The 17956-nt window shown below is 39.2% G+C and overlaps 2 protein-coding genes across 2 annotated transcripts; both read left to right on the forward strand.

Moving 5' to 3' along the window:
- Nucleotides 1–663: 663 nt before the first annotated feature.
- On the forward strand, nt 664–2600 carry LOC115785381 (lecithin retinol acyltransferase-like). The gene is made up of 2 exons (XM_030736935.1): nt 664–1149; nt 1570–2600. The coding sequence occupies exons 1-2, from the start codon at nt 664–666 to the stop codon at nt 1723–1725; spliced, it is 642 nt and encodes a 213-aa protein (XP_030592795.1). The 3' UTR covers nt 1726–2600.
- Nucleotides 2601–10810: 8210 nt separating this feature from the next.
- On the forward strand, nt 10811–11926 carry npy2r (neuropeptide Y receptor Y2). Its single transcript, XM_030741217.1, has one exon. The coding sequence runs from the start codon at nt 10811–10813 to the stop codon at nt 11924–11926; it is 1116 nt and encodes a 371-aa protein (XP_030597077.1).
- The last annotated feature ends 6030 nt before the right edge of the window (nt 11927–17956 follow it).

Genomic DNA, 17956 nt, shown 5'->3' on the forward strand with positions numbered 1-17956 from the left:
AGCACCCAAACATAGTGTGAGTATATGTGCCGTAAACACACAGACACACACATACAGCAGAAAACTTCATATATTTGGCTTTAAGGTAATTTTAAGCCTATCCCAGCTGTCATAGGGTAAGAGGCGGGGTGCCCTGGACAGGTCACCAATCTGCTGCAGAGTTAATGAGACAGACAACCAATCACCAACAACCACTCGCATTCACGCCTATGGTCAGTTTAGTCACCAATTAACCTGATCCCAGGCATGTCTTTGGACTGTGGGAGGAACAGTGCTACCATGCTGCAACATGTATGTCTTAATATTCAAGAAAGAGCTGAATAATAATGAGACAGGTTGGAACATTTGGTGGGCACTCTAGTCTGAAAGTAACAAAGGCTGCTTATTTGAGTGTGATGGCTCAATATCTGTGACCTTTAAACTGGAATTTAACTTGTTGCGATGTTAGCCTTCTTGATGAGGACGCTTAAAATTAATACACTACAAATGAGGCCTGAATTTCAAAACCCAACCACACAGCAAAGCGATTAACGAAAGCTCCTTTGTTTTTCTGTTAAATTAGTGAAGCATTGGCCAACATTTAATCCTCCTACGAAGACTCGGCCCTCCCATTTCCAGTAGAAATAAAAGGCTCCCATTTCCATTCAGGCACACGCTGCCATCATGTTTCTCTACCAACTACTGAACTTTTTCTTTGTGGTTTCCAAAAAGGAAGAGAAGCCTAAATATGATCTCTCTCTGTACACGCGTGGTGACTTGCTTGAGGTACCGAGGACACTATTCACACATTTTGGTATTTACCTGGGGGACGATCGTGTGGCTCATCTTATTCCGGACATCCTGCCTGCAATCACCAAAAACAAATCTGCAATTTCAAAGATGGTAACGAATAACCGCCTCCTATTTGGAGTCATCACCAAAGAAGCCAGCGTCAGAGTGGACTCTGTGGCAGATTTTGCTTATGGCTCAGAGATTCTGATCAACCACATGGATAAAGTGTGCATACAGCCTCCCTTGGATGGAGATGAGGTGGCTCGAAGGGCTGAGAAACTCCTGGGATCAGTCACTTACAGTTTACTGTGGTACAACTGTGAACACTACGTCATGTACTGCAGATATGGAATGGCCATCAGCTACCAGACATACCAGGTAAACGCCACACAGAAAGGCCTCCCGTCAGGAAGGCTAAAGGATAAAGGTTCACATTTTTTCAAGTCTGTCTTCAGTGCAAAAGTCAAAAGTTTATGATTCACTGCATGTGTAATATTTACAAAAATACTCAGATAAAAGCATCATGGTGCATATCATAAGCAAACAATGTTATTTCACAATGAATGAGTACTTAAGTCTTCAAAGTCACATTTTCAATACATTTGGTCTTTTGCTTAAGCCCACTAAAGCGAAAATGAACACTATTTTATAAGGCGAGTAGCTCCATCTAGTGCTTATTTGTATCCAAATTATCATCATCAAGAGTTTTTCTTTTCAAAACAAACCTCCACTACTTTACAAAATTTATCGCATACTGTGTCATTCATCGCAGCCTAATGCTCACTTTCCCCTCCCCAGTTCTGCACTACAGTACGGAAGATTGTGTTCAGCAGACTGAGTGCCTATTTGACTGCAGTGTGTGGCATATGCACCATGTTGTATGTAGGCTGCATGACGCCGCCGACATTTTTACTTGTCCTGCTCATCTCATTCACCATCTGGATGGCTGCCTGATGACCTCTGGAGAGAGAACTGACAGAAAAGATGCTAAAATGAAGTCCTCTGATTTTTTTGCTGAAAGCATTGGGCAGCAAATATGTTCACTGGGATAAAAAAGTAATCACTTTACTTTCTAGGTTGTTGTAACAGTTACAACTTTAATATACATTAATAGCAGTTTTATTTTCTTTGTTTTGATAGGTCATTAATCTGCTTTTAACAGTAGTTCTGTTATGCCCCATTCTTTTGTTGTTGTTGGGGTTTTCTTTGTTATTTTGTCTGGCATTCTTCTTAAATGTTAAGCAGGCTTTGATACTAATCTCATTTAACAGAAGCAGTCTATTTAGTATAAATGTATTTTGACTCAGATGTGAAACTTTAAAGACTTGAAATGAAGCTCAAAGAAAAAAAAAATGACATAGATATATGCCATAGTAAATTTATGAGGACTGAGAGACAGTGGTGAGGTGTGCAGTAGGAGTGACAGATGGGTTCAAAGTGGGGTGGGATTACATCAGGGATCAGCTCTGAGCTCCTTCTTGTTTGCAGTGGTGATGGACTGGCTGACAGATGAGGACAGAAAGGAGTCTCTGTGCACTATGTACTGGACGAAGCATGTTGAAGAAGGAGCTGCCAAGCAGGAGGAAAAGAGGAAGACCACAGAGAAGGTTCATGGATGTAGTGAGGAGGGACATGCAGAGGGTTGGTGTGACAGAGGAGGATGCTAGAGATAGGGTGAGATGGAGGGAGATGATCTGCTGTGGTGACCCCTAAAGGGAGAGGCTGAAAGAAGAAGATATATGCCAGAGTGTGATGGCATGTGGATATTGCATGGTAACGAAACTCACAGAAATGACACAACTGGTTACTTGTATATCTTTTAGAATAAATAAAACATATTCAATCATTGCATGTACCATGTGTACAAAAGTGCAATAAGTTCTTTCTGTTGATATGTTTTTGTCCTGTTTGTTTTTGTCAGTCAGTTAAACAGGAATTTCTACACCTTCGTGTTGCATCATAGAACATATCATTACAGACCATCTGCTGCCATTACAATGATTTTTGATTAGGCCTGGACCGGGGAAAATTGGCAGAGACAATTCTAGTCTGAATTAAAGGTTTTTTTCTATGTTGTAAATCTTCTGCCATTTCAACACCAATCACTTACCAGAATTTTACAGCATCAGTTGTGTAGGACTCAAAATATTCAGCCTGGACTCAGAGCACAGCTGGAGAGAGATTGCACATTTTTAACTGAGCCCCTTTGGTGGTGACCAACTAAGTAGATCATGAGCTAAGATTATTTTGTGCAACACTCTTTCCAGCGCCGAGTATAAACCTGTCACACTACATCAGTAGTTCTATTGATGCTGCTACTGCATGTGGAGCATGAATGAACAGGGCACACCCACCTTTATCTAACTAAAATTCAGTGGTTCCTGCTTTTTATTGTTCCTGATCAAAGTAAAATCTAAAAACTGTGCTATGTCAAGTCAAGTAAACTTCATTTTTCTACATGCAGAGAATGCGTTCCATGTGGACCAAGGTGCATAAACAATGTAGCATACACAACCCACATTCAGTAATTAATAGCGCAACAGGAAGGCAGCATTCAGTGATAAACGGTACAAGCAGACAGATAACACTCACAAAAGTGACAATAAAAATATGCGGTGAACGCCAAACAGTTTGAGAACTGCACCTCCACATAAAGTCTTCTCGCATGAGTCAAACAAAGTCGAAGATATTTTCTATCAAACACTTGAAGTTTCCTTTGAATTCTGGACATCCAGAAGGGCAACATTCAATTCAGTTCAGTTCAATTCAGTTTCATTTATATAGCACCAAATTACAGTTACAGTCGCCTCAAGGTGCTTTAGTGAGTCACTGAATGAGTCAACATTTAATGATTATTAAGTGTAAGTGTATGTCTGACTTTTCTCTGAGTAACACAAGTACACCAAGAGCAGTGCTAGAGAAGGATAATTGCCTTACTGTTACACTTAAGCACTAATCCCCCAGAGAAACACTACATGTTGATTTAAGATAGACTGATGTAATGAGCTGAACCCCACAGGTTCTATTAAGGGGAGTGCAGGTGCACAGCCCCTACTGAGATTGAAGTGTAACTGGGTTTTGTTGCCTCTAAAATTGATGATTTTCAGGGCTAAGTTGGATTCACTAAGAGAAATCTAATTTTCATTTCTATATTCCCACATGCTGCCTGGTGTCTCCTTTATTCAGCTTCTATTAAATACTTTAAGACATATTTCACATGGCAGCTTTGAAAAAAAAAATCTGTTTCCGTGAACAGAAAGTGAGCCAAAAGAAAAAAAAACCCCCACATAAAATCCAAAGAGTTACCAAATACTTCATAGTCATGTTTTCCATTTAAACACAGACACACTGATTATTATTTAAAAGACATTTGTAGCAGTTTAAAGGTGAGATACTGCTGTAGAGGTCTCCAACTCTATTGTTGTTATTTTCAGTTTTTCCTACCATAACTGTCAAATGGAGAAATATTGCATTCCAAACATTAACAACTGAATATTAGTTGCTACACCACTGAAAAACAAATAGTTACTCAACTAAATGGCTGAAATTTAAAATATTTCCAGGGCACTCAAACATCTCCCAGTTCTTTTACAAAATACAATTCCACCCCATCTTTGACTCTCAGTTGGATTTGGTTACAACATGTATTTGTTTATCATAAATCATGTTTATAATTTATATATATATATATATATATATATATATATATATATTAGGGGTGGGACTCGATTAAAAAAATTAATCGAATTAATTACAAGCTTTGTAATTAATTAATCGAAATTAATCGCATTTTAATCGCATTTCAATATTTAACATGAGAAATATTAATTTAAGTTTAGTTGATGAATGAATCAATATACATAAGCTTAAACTTCAAAATATTGTTCATTTTCCCACCAGTCTACTACACAGACCAATGAAGGGTGGAAGTGCTCCTGTGATAAGCAAACTCCTGAAATTAAAGTTAAGCATCATAACTGGATAGTTTTATTCAACATTAATGTCTCACTTGTTATAGTTGGAAATTAATCATTAGCTCAGCTGTATTCCTTGATGTTGAAATGTGTTATGCTTGTTTTAACAGCTTATTTTGAATTAAAGACTTAAACTTAAACCACAAAAAGGAGAAAAAGTTCGTTCTCCGTTTAACAGCTGCTTTTACACAGCTGTGCTTCGCAGTCACGGTTGCTAGGCGACATGAGCTACGCAGAGGTGACGCTGATATGAAGGCTAGCTGCTCACTTCCGGCCTTTGTGGTGTTCGTGGGCTGCGAAAGACGTGGGCCGGGTCCTTCGCAGGATGCGGCCCCTAATTTGGACATTGTGCGTCGATATAATCTGTATGCCGGGAACTCGCGCACTGAGAAACGTTCCACGGTGCAAAGTGCGATTAAAATGCGTTAAAAATTTTAACGCGTTAATTTCCCTGTAATTAATTAATCGAAATTAACGCGTTAAAGTCCCACCCCTAATATATATATATATATATATATATATATATATATATATATATATATATATATATATATATCCATCCATCCATCCATCCATTTGCTTCCGCACATCCTGTTAAGGGTCGCGGGGGGGCTGGAGCCTATCCCAGCTGTCATAGGGCGAGAGGCAGGGTACACCCTATACAGGTTGCCAGCCTGTCGCAGGGCTAACACAGACAGACAACCATTCACACTCACATGCACACCTATGGGCAATTTTGAATCACCAATTAACCTAACCCCACTAACTGCATGTCTTTGGACTGTGGGAGGAAACCCACACAAACACGAGGAGAACATGCAAACTCCACACAGAAAGGCCTGGGCCAAGGTGAACTCAAACCTAGGACCTTCTTGCTGTGAAGCAGCAGTGCTAACCACCACCACCACCGTGCTGCCCATGAACTGGCATTATAGGTATGTAAATAAAATAAACTGAACTTTATTTTCTTTATAATCATGAGGAAATTTTAATGTATGCAAATGAGAAGTATGTTACTATTAAATGTATGGGTACAGTTTTCACAGGCAATATTTATTTATATATTTTAGCTATCTTTAATCCTCTTGTTTAATATGGCTCTCTTTAGGCACTACCAGTTCTTGATTAATGGATGACCTGATCTGGTTTAATACAGAAGGGATGTTTCTGGATGTTTCAAGTCTGCAGTAACTTGAAACACTGAGATTGGACTCAGCTACAAACCCCATGTGTCTGATGTGACAGGTATATGTTTTCCACTATCCACCACAAAGAACTCCAGGTGCCTCTAATGCAACTTATAAATGTAGAGTTTCACTATTTTAAGAAATGCCTAAGACCCCAATTCAACCACCACAACACAACTAGCAAAATAACTCACTAATGTAGGAACATAAGAGAGAGTGAAAGAGAGTTTTATTAACTGTGGTATAGGAAGTCAACCACTTATCAAAAGGTCAGTGGTTTGATCTTTGGTTCCTCCAGTCCACATGTGGATTTATGCTGCACCCAGTGCATTATTGCTATGTGACTGTGTGTTGGACAGATTAAAATCTGTGTAGAATAAAAGCACTATACAAAGGTGTGAGTGAACTGGTGAAAAATGGTTTGTAGTGTGAAGTGTTTCAGGTGGTTGGTAAGACTGGGAAAGTATATAAATTAAGGGTCTACAGATGCAGATTAGCAAATATGCTATAATCTGGCTCATTTACAATCTGTACAAAGTATTGATTGTTTTATTAATGTGCATTGTCCCAAATAAATAAAATTAGAGATTAAATTAATTAAATTAAATTTAGCTCACTGACAAAAAAAAGTACAGTAGTCAATAAAGTGATAATCAGTGTGAAGATGGCAAAAAAAAGATGCTTTTCTGGAAAGTGGAAGGAGGGAAATGGGACAGTAGTGCATCCTGATGTACCAACATGCTTGACATTGCAGTGACGCACATCATGACTCCACCAGTGTGAGGCTATAAAACACTTGGTGCACAAACTGCTCAAGTGAGTTTACTTAAACTGTTCTTCTTACAAATTTAAACAACACGACTGCTACTATAAATGACACAAAAATGAAACCAACCACATGGACTCTACCTTAATGAGGCTGTTAGATAGAGAATGGACTGAACAGTAAACAAATGAGACAAACTGTAATTTTTAGGTCTTTGCTTTTTTTTTCCTGTTTCTTTTTAAAGTTTTGGAGAAATTTGCAAAAGTGTCTGTTAATACTCACATATGCAAATGACACCCATATGCAAATTCAGTCCAATGACTACTTAAATGTCAGCTTTGGGAGCTCAGAGCTTTCCTCAATAAGTAAACCAAACAATTAGCCTGTAATAATGTCAAAATGGTGTTGATCAATTGAAAACAAAGAGGACACTGACCACAGGATTCCTACTCTTTGTTTTTTGTTTGTTTTTGACTATATAGAACATTGTTATTGGCTCTGAATGAGACGTTCTTTCTTTTACTGGGCTTTTAGGTTCATGTCCTACAGTGCAGCTTATGTTTGTACATCATTTTTCAGCATGTTCAACAAGCATTTTGAAACCCCCGCCTATAAATGTTATCTTTTGATTGAGTTCTATGAATTTATTATTGTTGGTCACAATATCTTCCTGTTCTTGTCCCCTATTTTTGTTGGTTGCATATTTTATTTGCTTGACTATTGATCATTGCATGCTGAACTGGCTTGATCTGAAGGTCAGAATAGAGTTGTTTTCTACAGCCTTATTAGTGACAAGGGGTAAATATGACACAGCAGCAACTGCAGTAATTATGATAAATATAGAGGCAGAAAATTAGTCAACCAGAAGGCAGCGAGGCTATTAGCCCTGGCTGTGCGAAAGCAGTGTGGCAATGCAAATTTAAATTGACTACACTGGAAGCCCTGTATGTGTTTTGTTGTCAGTGCAATGAAAATTTGCAGCAGCCATGAGTGAAGAGAATATGATCACCTCATCTGGATTCATCAAAGGCTTTGGAGATACAGACACGGGTGGAAGTAAACACACCCAGCAAGCTGGCCTTAAGCAAGCCCTCAATTTGTCTTTACAAAAGAATAAAAAATAAATAAAAATCAAATTTGAGTATTATCCCTCCTAATGTAAACATTACTCCATAGGATGACTGTCATGCACTTGCAGTGCTTTGAGCTCGAGGTATTGGCCAAATGCCATTCTTCCTCTCTTTATGTCATCTCTCTTCAAAATAAAGTAAAAACAAACTTTAAAAGGCTCTTTGTGGATAGAAAATAATCATGCCATTTTTCCCCATAGAGCAGGAGTTGACATTTCATTTGGACATCTGCGTGCACATTTTCTCATGTAAGACAACAAAACAGCTGGATTGTTTTACATCTTTCAATTTTAACTCCATTAGTAATGACTCAAGGTAATACGTTTAACGCCAAAAAGCAAAAGAGTCTCCTACTTAATCGCTTTAACTACAAATTGACATCTGGTCTTTGGATCGCAGTATTGGATCAGGCTCTACAGCACTGACCAAGCAAGATTTGGTTTATAACTTTCTTTAATCAGTTAAGATCAAGTTTCTCTGAAAAAGAGAAGTTTTCCTCAGTATTTTATCATATTAATATCTCTGCTGCTCAGAATGATAAATGACCTGTGTCCTTTGCAGACATGAGCCAAGTCATTTTGGATATTTCTGGAGCACGATTCAGTGCTGTTTATCTTAATGCTGTCACTTTCAATTACCTGCTCGCTACCTGTTGAGTGCACTGGATAGTGCTAATTCATAGGACGTGACTTGAGACAATGAATGGCAAAATTTGACTGTAAAAAAGAGCATCCATCCATCCATCATCCATCCTCTTAACCACTTATCCAAATCAGGATCACAGGAGGCTGGATCCTATCCCAGCTGTCACTGTATTGCTTATTTAACAAAACGGATACAATTTAAGAATGAAACAATTATAAAAACATTTTGCTCTAATTCCTGGTAAATAGTATATATATTATCCACATGGATGTCTTACCAGTGCAGAAATGTTCTGTTTTATCTTGACCAGGAGCTGAAGCCTGAAACCACAGTGTGATGCTTCTGCAGTGACAAATGAAGAATTGTTTCTTGCTGCCATAGTAAATAAAGTCATTTAGACTCCACTCCACCTCCTAAAATCTTCCTGAAACGCCTTAATGTGCCCATTTATTCAGGGCTTCCTGGGTTTTCTCATTACTTCCCCGTCTGTGTTGTGGCTCCATGGACGAAGTGTAGTGGGCGTTTGCCAAAGAGGCAAGTTTGACAGTAACCGAATTCCTAATGGCCACATGGTGCCTTGGTTTATAACAGTGGTAATCAAATTATTAGACTTACAAGCCACAGGTTTAACAGTTTGAAATTGACTTGCTTCACTGAACTACACTTTAAGCTGCAAACCTGCATCGTTATTCACCATAATGTAAAATGTTTGGGATAAACAAAGCGAGGTCTCTAATGATCAACCCTGTGCCACTTAGCGCGTGAGTGGCCACAGATAATTGACGGGTGGGTGGTAAATTTGTATCATAGTCACTGCTCATAAAGCTGAGAAGACGCTATGTTCGAGCTTGTATACAGTAACTCAGATTTATAATTTACAGTAAAATTGTTGTCTTCTGCTGCGACCACAACATTTAGTGGACGGCAGTGTTTTTTTTTAGGAATATTGGAGTCATGTTTTAGCTGCACCGTGACGCATTTGGAGGAGTCTGTTTTGTTTTTTATGCCATAAATATTCTTCATATTTCAACTCCAGATTTTATTTTATTTTTAAAACTGTTATTCAGCGCGAGTCTGCACACTCACTATAATACTTCACTGGTAGTTAAATGCTCCATATAAAGTACACTACGCATCTGCGTCGTTCGCCTTTCCTGCTGTTGATACACATTTGTTATTCTGTATTGTCGCAGGATGAAGATCCCCCAAAAGACCACGTTATCGTTTCTTCTCTGTTACTTAACCCGCCTCATTTTTCTGTATCTCTCAGTCTCACAGGGCAGTTAATGAACCCTCGATGCCAAACGGACCGCAGTGCGCACTGGCAACTGTTGCGCGTTTTGCTGCCGCTATCTTCCTCAGAAAAAGGGCACTTTTTTCCCCCGCTGGTGTTTAAATGGTTTTGTTCATCTGGATCTGGATCACAGGAACGAGAAGAAACGCAAAGGTTTAATAGAGGCGCGAACAATGAGCGGAATCTAAAAATCTCATTCTGCAGATCGAGGTGAGTGGATCTGAGTAACTGTCACATATATAGTCAAATTGTCACGTGTTTTTCTCACAAATCACCAAATCGCCACGAGGCAAAAACTGTTGCATTTGCAAGTTTTTACTATTTTTTTTCCCACTTGCGCAGTGGATAAGATAATTAAGGCTGGCACAGTCCTACAGCAACATGAACATGTTAATTTAAGATTTTCACAGCCCAGCAGCTGAATAGGGAGTCAGTATTCTCAGCCAGATAGTCGCAGATTCAGGTTTCCCATGCCAGTAGATAGATGAGGTGTTTATATTTTCACATTACAGTATTTGACCCTGGTTCCTGCGTTCATTGTTTTCCAAGACCTTTTCAAAGGAAATCCAACCTCATCAAAAGTGTATTGTGCTACTGAATAGCAGCTAAGCCTGCAGATTCAATATCCATAATCTCTCAAAGCAAACCCATGTGCCAGCAAGCAGTACATCTGCTGTTATAACTTTGGTAAAACTGTAAAGTGGCTAATCTAACATGCAGCATACTGTGAAATGTAATTTATGTGGACTTTTCATAGTTAATGCAGATAAACTACTTTTGGTGTATTGATTAATTAAAACGTGGGCTGTCCTCAGTGATTTTTCAAGTATAGATTTACATCTTAAAGAGCTTACACAGTTTTGACTAATGTAGGCACCTGCTTAATACTACTGTTACTACTAATAATAAAGCATTCTGTACAGCATCCCAAACAATATAAACCACTGGCTAGATTGCCAACAGTTAATATTAACAGTGAGCCACAGCTAATGTCCATATTTATTTGTTTTTTTTTCACAGATTGACTCAGGGTACTTTTAGTCATGGATACAGCAGAACAACTAAATATGACTAAAGTCAAAGATTTTCAGCTTGAAGTTCAATCTTCTAACTGCTGCTCAACTGCATACACATTATATGATGAGAACTTTCTGATGGTTGGTGACAGCACAAGGCTGGTTGTAGTTCAGATCATCCTCATCCTTGCTTACAGCACAATCATCTTGTTTGGAGTCACCGGGAACTCCTTAGTGATATATGTTGTCTACAAGTTCAAAAATCTGCGGACTGTGACCAATTTCTTTATCGCAAACTTGGCTGTCGCTGACTTGCTGGTAAACACGCTGTGCTTGCCTTTCACCCTCGTCTACACCCTCTATGGTGAGTGGATGTTTGGTCAGGTGTTATGCTTCATGCTACCCTGTGCTCAAGGCATGGCTGTGCACGTTTCCACCATCACCCTGAATATCATTGCTCTGGACCGCCACAGGAACATCGTCTACCACATGGAGACTAAAATGTCCAAAGACATGTGTGCTGTTGTGATTGTCATCACGTGGGCCATCAGTGCCCTGTTAGCCAGTCCGCTTGCCATTTTCAGGGAGTATGGGACGTTTGATCTTTCGCCAGGTGAGTCTATTCAGGTGTGTGCAGAGAAGTGGCCAGGAAGCAGCATGAATGGAACCATATACAGTTTATCAATGCTTCTGGTTCAGTACTGTTTACCTTTAGTCATCAACTCTGTTGCTTACATCCGCATCTGGAATAAACTGAAGAACCACATGGCTCACCGAAACGACCGAAATGACCGTAATCAGCGCAGGAAGAAGACTACCAAGATGCTCTTGACCATGGTGGTGGTCTTCGCTGTCAGCTGGTTGCCTTTCCATGCGTTCCAGTTGGCCGTTGACATCGACAGCACTGTGCTGTATATGAAGGACTTCAAGTTGCTTTTCACTGTGTTCCATATTGTAGCAATGTGCTCAACATTTGTCAATCCCATCCTGTACGGGTGGATGAACAACAACTACAGGATGGCTTTTATGTCTGTGTTTAAGTGTTACCGGTTTTCCAGCGTGACTGCAAGATGCTCCAAAGCCAGGGAGACACAGAAAGAGGAGGACGGGGTTTGTACTGACTGTAAATCAACAAATGTCTAAAGTTGCACAATTTAAGGCAATGGACTGATAATTATTAGTTGAAATGTGAAATGTGCATTTTTTTTGTTTGTTTTGATTTTATGGGCATTTTGATAATAATAATGGATGCTGAAAGTTACTTTTTAATCCTTTTTTTTTTTTTTTTTAAAGGGCTTCAACTTTAAAGTAGCTACTGTATCACATCAAACAGAGCAACAAAGAGAGGGTATCATTGGCACACCTTCAAAACCAAGGGATGGCAAAGTGACACACATGCCTTTAATCTTAATCACTTAAAAAGGGAGGATCCAAGCTGCAATCCTCAATCTATTGGTATTACTGCACCCACATCTTTGCAAACTGAAAATAATTACCCACTGCAATAATTAACTTCTCAATTTGGATTTCTTTTTTTTAATATTATATAAAGGTTGTATAAAGGGAAGCTGAGTTTTCCATTTCATTATTGAGCAACACCCTGGGTGTTCACCCTTAATTGAACATAAAACCTTTCCAAATATCAATATAATAGCTTTTTAGACACCAGAATGAAGGAAACATATTCTATTGTGAGAAAAAAAGCTCACAAATGTCAAACTTCTATGTCAAAACAAAACTCTGCAATCAAATCCAGTAAAAAATTTTTTAAATGATTAAACCTTCAAAGCAGCAATAAAACACCGGTGTGCGTTATACAAAACACTCTTGTCTGTAGTACTTTTACTTTTTAGACTTTTCTGACTCTCTTTTTGAAAGATTGTTCGAGTACCTGGTGCTCACATTTGTGAGCACAAAAACAGAAGAGTTTCAGAATTGTTTTTGCTGTTGTTATAGGTTTTTATATGCCAAAAAAAGAGTAAAAGACATACAAAAAAAGGTAGAATTAGCCCACAGTTCAGTGATCAATATGTTGGTAAAAAACTGACTGAAACAAAATAGTTGCAGAAAAATTAAAGTGCAAGGTTAAGCCAAACAAAGTACTGTAACAGGTTGGTTTATGGAGCCGCACATCACGTCATCCACATCATAAGCAGTGCCATCTTTAATTTGGCATTGAGGAAAATATCATCATGTATGTCTATCCAGTCCTGGACTGAAATCACCTTAAGGTCCTTTCATGCCTTCCATTGCTTGAAAAAGAGGACTGGACCAAGGCTTGTTCTCGGTTCTTATCTTCCTCTTCCTCCCACCCTCTTCTCAAAGTATCTCAAAGTTTACAGTTCTTACAAAGGAGTTTGAGCTTGCCTGAAGGCTATTTGTAGCACTAAGGCTTAGACTGACTGTTGTGTAACTGATGTCATGTATGTGTGGGTATTTCCAGGTATGTTTTGCAGATTTGAAAAAAAAAGTGTTATCTTAGTGATTGCAAGAGATTTCATTCTTGAACAAAGCGTTTAATGGAAGAAACGTGTGTGTGGTGTTTTATAAGCAGTGTTGCAGAATTGCATAAGATTGCAAAGTTGCAAAAAAAATTTCAAAAAAAAAAAAAAATCTGTATTTCTGATGCTTTTGCTTAAAGGTACAGTTAGAAAAGTTTAAGTTTTAATGCTTCTGTCTTTCAATGTGTAAGAAAGCAGCAAAACTATTTGCTTGTCAGTATGCAAGGTTACTAAATTGTTGCAAAATGCTTTTGTGCTTTTAGGAGCTCTATAATGATAGTGTCTATAGCGTTGATAGAAATATACTACAAATTCCATCTATGCAATTAGAGTTTCTGATCTTGTGCTCTCTTGTGCTCCTCATAGCATCAATAAATTCAGAGCAAACATTCCAGCTGAACAACTTTTACATGTGGTTAATGCCACATGCTACAGCATTATGTCTAAAGTCAAAGTCAAAGCTATTTCAGGAACCCACACTTTTGATTCTACCTGCACTGCATGGGTAAAATTAAAAAAAAGGATTCACATAAAGCTATAACCTCTGAGAAAAGTCATAAAGGTCGATTTCCCCCCACATTTAAATCCAAACTGGAGGTCATAAACTAAGTTGCATACATGTAACCCATTTTTTTCACATTAAACTGCTGTCTTCTAATTTTATTATACACAACACTTAACTCTGAGTAGGTATTAAATACTTCTTTGATGCTCATGTTAGTAAAAGCCTTTCTCGACTGATTGTGTGGCTGGAATTATAAATATCATAAATATGGTGAAAAACTGTTTACAATAATGGCTTTACTTCTTTCATGTGTGGACGAACCTTTATACACCCTTATTCCATGTGAAGTAAATACCACTAATTATTCTAAATTTCACATTCAGTGGTGTCTTTGATATAGGATCTCAGCTGCAGTTGCAGATGTTTGCATGTATTTTTTTTTAATTTGATTATGGGTTCAGCAGGAAAGCAAAATATTTCCTACCCCTCCTGACTTGTCTTTGTTTGTAGTGAGCATTGTAATTGCCACTATTTGCCTTTACACTGATTACCCCAGTGCTCAGGTTTTGAAGAGTTCTTCCTGTTGACCATGTCCTTAGTGATTTAATTTACATGTACGTGAGGAGCCGAGGGACAGGGATATTGGCTGTGGGTCTCCATTTTTAGTGAGCTATTCATGGTGTATTCAGCATTAAATCAATAATTGTTTCTTTAGCTATCTGACAGAGCAGGTGGTGCTGTCACAAAGCGTCTGTCCAGGATGAGGGTGCTTACTAATCAGGTAAAATGAACAATAGCTTTAAAACTAATTAAATTTACCCTTGTTTGCTGATAGTTTTGGCTTACATATGGGAAAGCACATCTCATGGTTTTCCATCCATATGTATTAATATTTGATTAATGGCATTTTGTTGGTACATTGAGTATTGATTTTGTCAATTAATTTCATTCCCATTGTGAAATAATTAGATGGAAGTAACAGCAACACATGGTGTGGCAGGAAATTAATCAGGTTCATACATAGAGAAAAGTGTATTATTGGTTATTAGTGGCTCATCAGGTTTCTTTGGCCACTTGAGCTGGCTTAAGTGGGATGCTGTTATTACATATAATATAAAGTCTTGTGCAAAAGTCTTGAGCCACCCCTCATTTCTTCATATTTTGATAGGAAAATGGGAAACAAGCGCAGGGATTTATTGAAACATAAGCAAACATACATGGAAATACAGCATATAAGACAAAAAAACAGAGTGTACAATTCTAATGAGCTTGAAGGTCAATATCTGGTGTGACCGCCTTTATTCTTCAACACAGCCTGAATTCTCTTCTAATTTCTTTTGGTCTTCAGGAAAAGTTCTCCAGGCTTTCTGAAGGCCATTCAAAGCTCTTTTTTTGGATGTTGGCTGCCTTTTGTTCTATTATGTCAAGATGATCCCTTCAATAATGTTGAATTCTGTGGAGGCCAATCCATGACTGATAGTGTTCCACTGTGTGCATTGGGAGTGTGTTTGGAATCACTGTCATGCTGAAAATTAAGCCATGCCAATCAGATGCTTTCCAAATGGTTCAAAGTTTCTTTGTTGTCACTGTATATTGTATAAACAATGAAATCTTGGTGCACTCTGGGATAAAGCAGTACATAGTCTATAATTAATTTTAATACACTCATACACCTATAAATATAAAGATATATAATACAAAGGAAAAAGTGCAAAAATAAATAAACTGCATTGAACATGTAATAGATAATTCATGAGACAGATCATTCCTCAATGACATGGTTGTCATTGAGGAGTAAGTTCAGTTCAGTGATGTCTCTGGGAAATAAACTGTTAAACAGGGGAGGAGCTGAAACAGGGGGTGGGCAGGGTTTGATATTTTGGTCCGACAGCGAGAACTGAAGAGTTCCTCTAGCGTAGGTAAGGATGAGTTGGTGATCTTTTGGGCTGCGTTGATTACACTTTGCAGAGCATTTTTGTCGGCTGCCGAGCTGCTCCCAAACCACACCAGGATGCCGTGTGTCAAGGCACTCTCTGTGGATCAGTGGTAAAAGGACACCAGTGTCTGCTGTGACAAGTTGACCTTCCTGACGCTTCTCAGGAAGTAGAGAAGCTGGCGTGCCTTCTTGACCAGTTTGCTGATGTTCTGAGTCCACGAGAGGTCTGATGTTATTAGTGTGCCAAGGAATTTACAGTAAGAAACTACCTGCACTGTTTCACCATTTATCTGCAGAGGTGGTCTTCCCTCTTATTCCCAAAGTCATCGATCAGGTCTTTTGTCTTACATGTGTTTAAGAGCAGGTTGTTTTCTGTGCTCCAGTCCGTCAATCTCTGTACTTCATTTCTGTACCCTTCCTCATCTCCCCCGTTGATGATTCCTGGCACTATTGTGTCATCTGCAAACTTCATGATGATGGCTTTATCATTGTGGGAGGCTTTGCAGTCATATGTGTACAGAGGGTACAGAAATGGGCTCAGAACATAGCCTTGTGGGACCCTGTGCTGAATGAAAGTGAGGACGAGTGGCGAGGGCCCAGCCTGACATTTTGTGATCTGTTGGATAAAAAGTCCCATGTTCACAGGCAGATGCCATGTGGAAGGCCCAGGTTGGACATTCTGTGAAACAGTCTGCATGGGAGGATGGTACTGAATGCCGAACTGTAATCTACAAATAACAGCCGAGCATAGTTTCCAGACTGTTCCAGATGGCATAGTACAGTGTGGAAGGCATCTGTTTGTTTTATATGCATATTGATGAGGGTCCAGGTTGAGGGGGCAGAGAGGCCTTGATGTTCTTTAACCCTTTAACAGCGGGCGATCGCCGCTGATACACCTGTTACCTGCCCTTACTTGCGGTGAACAGCTGGTTAACGCTGAGCTATTACTGCTGAGACATCTGATTAAACACACTTTGAATCACCATAATTACGTGACCATTTGTCCTATTGTAAAAATGCAAACAGTTTCTGAAAGCTGAGAAAGTGCACTTCACACCCAACATAGGGTTATTACGGTAATTGTTGCCTAAAGTCTGCAAATGGTGGCACTTTTGAAATTCAGGGGCCAGTCTTTCCAGGCATTTTGCAATGTCAGTGTCAATGCAGTGTCAATGCAGCTGGCCTGTAGTTGTTGTGGGCAGTTGCTGTCCTCTGCTTGGGGACTGGCACAATTGTTGATGTCTTGAAGCAGGACGGAACAGACCACTGTGCCAGAGATGTGTTAAAGATGTTTGTGAAAACTCCGGCTAGACTCACTGCACAGTCTCTCTGGACCTGACCTGCAGTTCCACGTGGATCAGCTGCTTTGCGCATGTTTTGTAGTGCAAGCTACAACCTCTGCAGTCTGGAGGATGAGATTCTGGTTTCCAGAGGCTGGTGGTGGAGCAGTGACAATGTCTGTTCCCATCCCCTCATGGCGGCTGAAGAAAAGGTTGAGTTCATCTGCCAGTGTGGTGCTGTAGTTGGTAGTTCTTTTGCTGATAGTGCTCTGGTTGAGGATCCGGTATATTCTCTGCCACGCCCGGCAGGGTACATGGTTGTCAAATTGACCCTCAATCCTTATCTTGTATTCTGCCTTTGCCTTTCTGATGCTGCTCTTAAGCGCTGCCCTTGCAGCCCTGTACTGTTCTGTTTCCCCTGATTTAAAGGCCTTGTTTCAGGCCCTTAGTAGGAGCCACGGGTGTAGGAATGAGTTTCCTATTGGGGGGGGGACACATGTCGGAAACCTGACAGATCCATAAATACTCTGAGAAAAGCATTAAAAAAATGCTATTTGATCTTTTACTTTCTTATTTTTCAGATGTTTCTTGGAAAAATAGTGTTGTGTACACTTATATGATTGCATGTATAATTTACATATGTATATGTTTTATAATCGTAGGACGCGGGCAAACTGGCTTGATCACAGAGAAATGTTACCAGTGCACAGATAAATGTTACCAATGCACAGATAAATGTTACCAGTGCACAGAGAAATGTTACCAGTGCATACTTACCAATGCACAAATGTTACCAATGAACAGATAAATGTTACCAGTGCATACTTACCAATGCACAAATGTTACCAGTGCACAGATAAATGTTACCAATGCACAGATAAATGTTACCAATGCACAGATAAATGTTACCAGTGAACAGATAAATGTTACCAGTGCACAGATAAATGTTAC

The sequence above is a fragment of the Archocentrus centrarchus genome, chromosome 1, assembly GCF_007364275.1.
Source record: "Archocentrus centrarchus isolate MPI-CPG fArcCen1 chromosome 1, fArcCen1, whole genome shotgun sequence".
NCBI lineage: Eukaryota > Metazoa > Chordata > Actinopteri > Cichliformes > Cichlidae > Archocentrus > Archocentrus centrarchus.

Excerpts from the sequence above, each read along its gene's own strand:
- npy2r (XM_030741217.1), top strand. The coding sequence starts at position 10,811 with ATGGATACAGCAGAACAACTAAATATGACTAAAGTCAAAGATTTTCAG.
- LOC115785381 (XM_030736935.1), top strand. The coding sequence starts at position 664 with ATGTTTCTCTACCAACTACTGAACTTTTTCTTTGTGGTTTCCAAAAAG. Across the intron at positions 1,150-1,569 it reads TCAGCTACCAGACATACCAG|TTCTGCACTACAGTACGGAA; the intron begins GTAAACGCCACA and ends TCCCCTCCCCAG.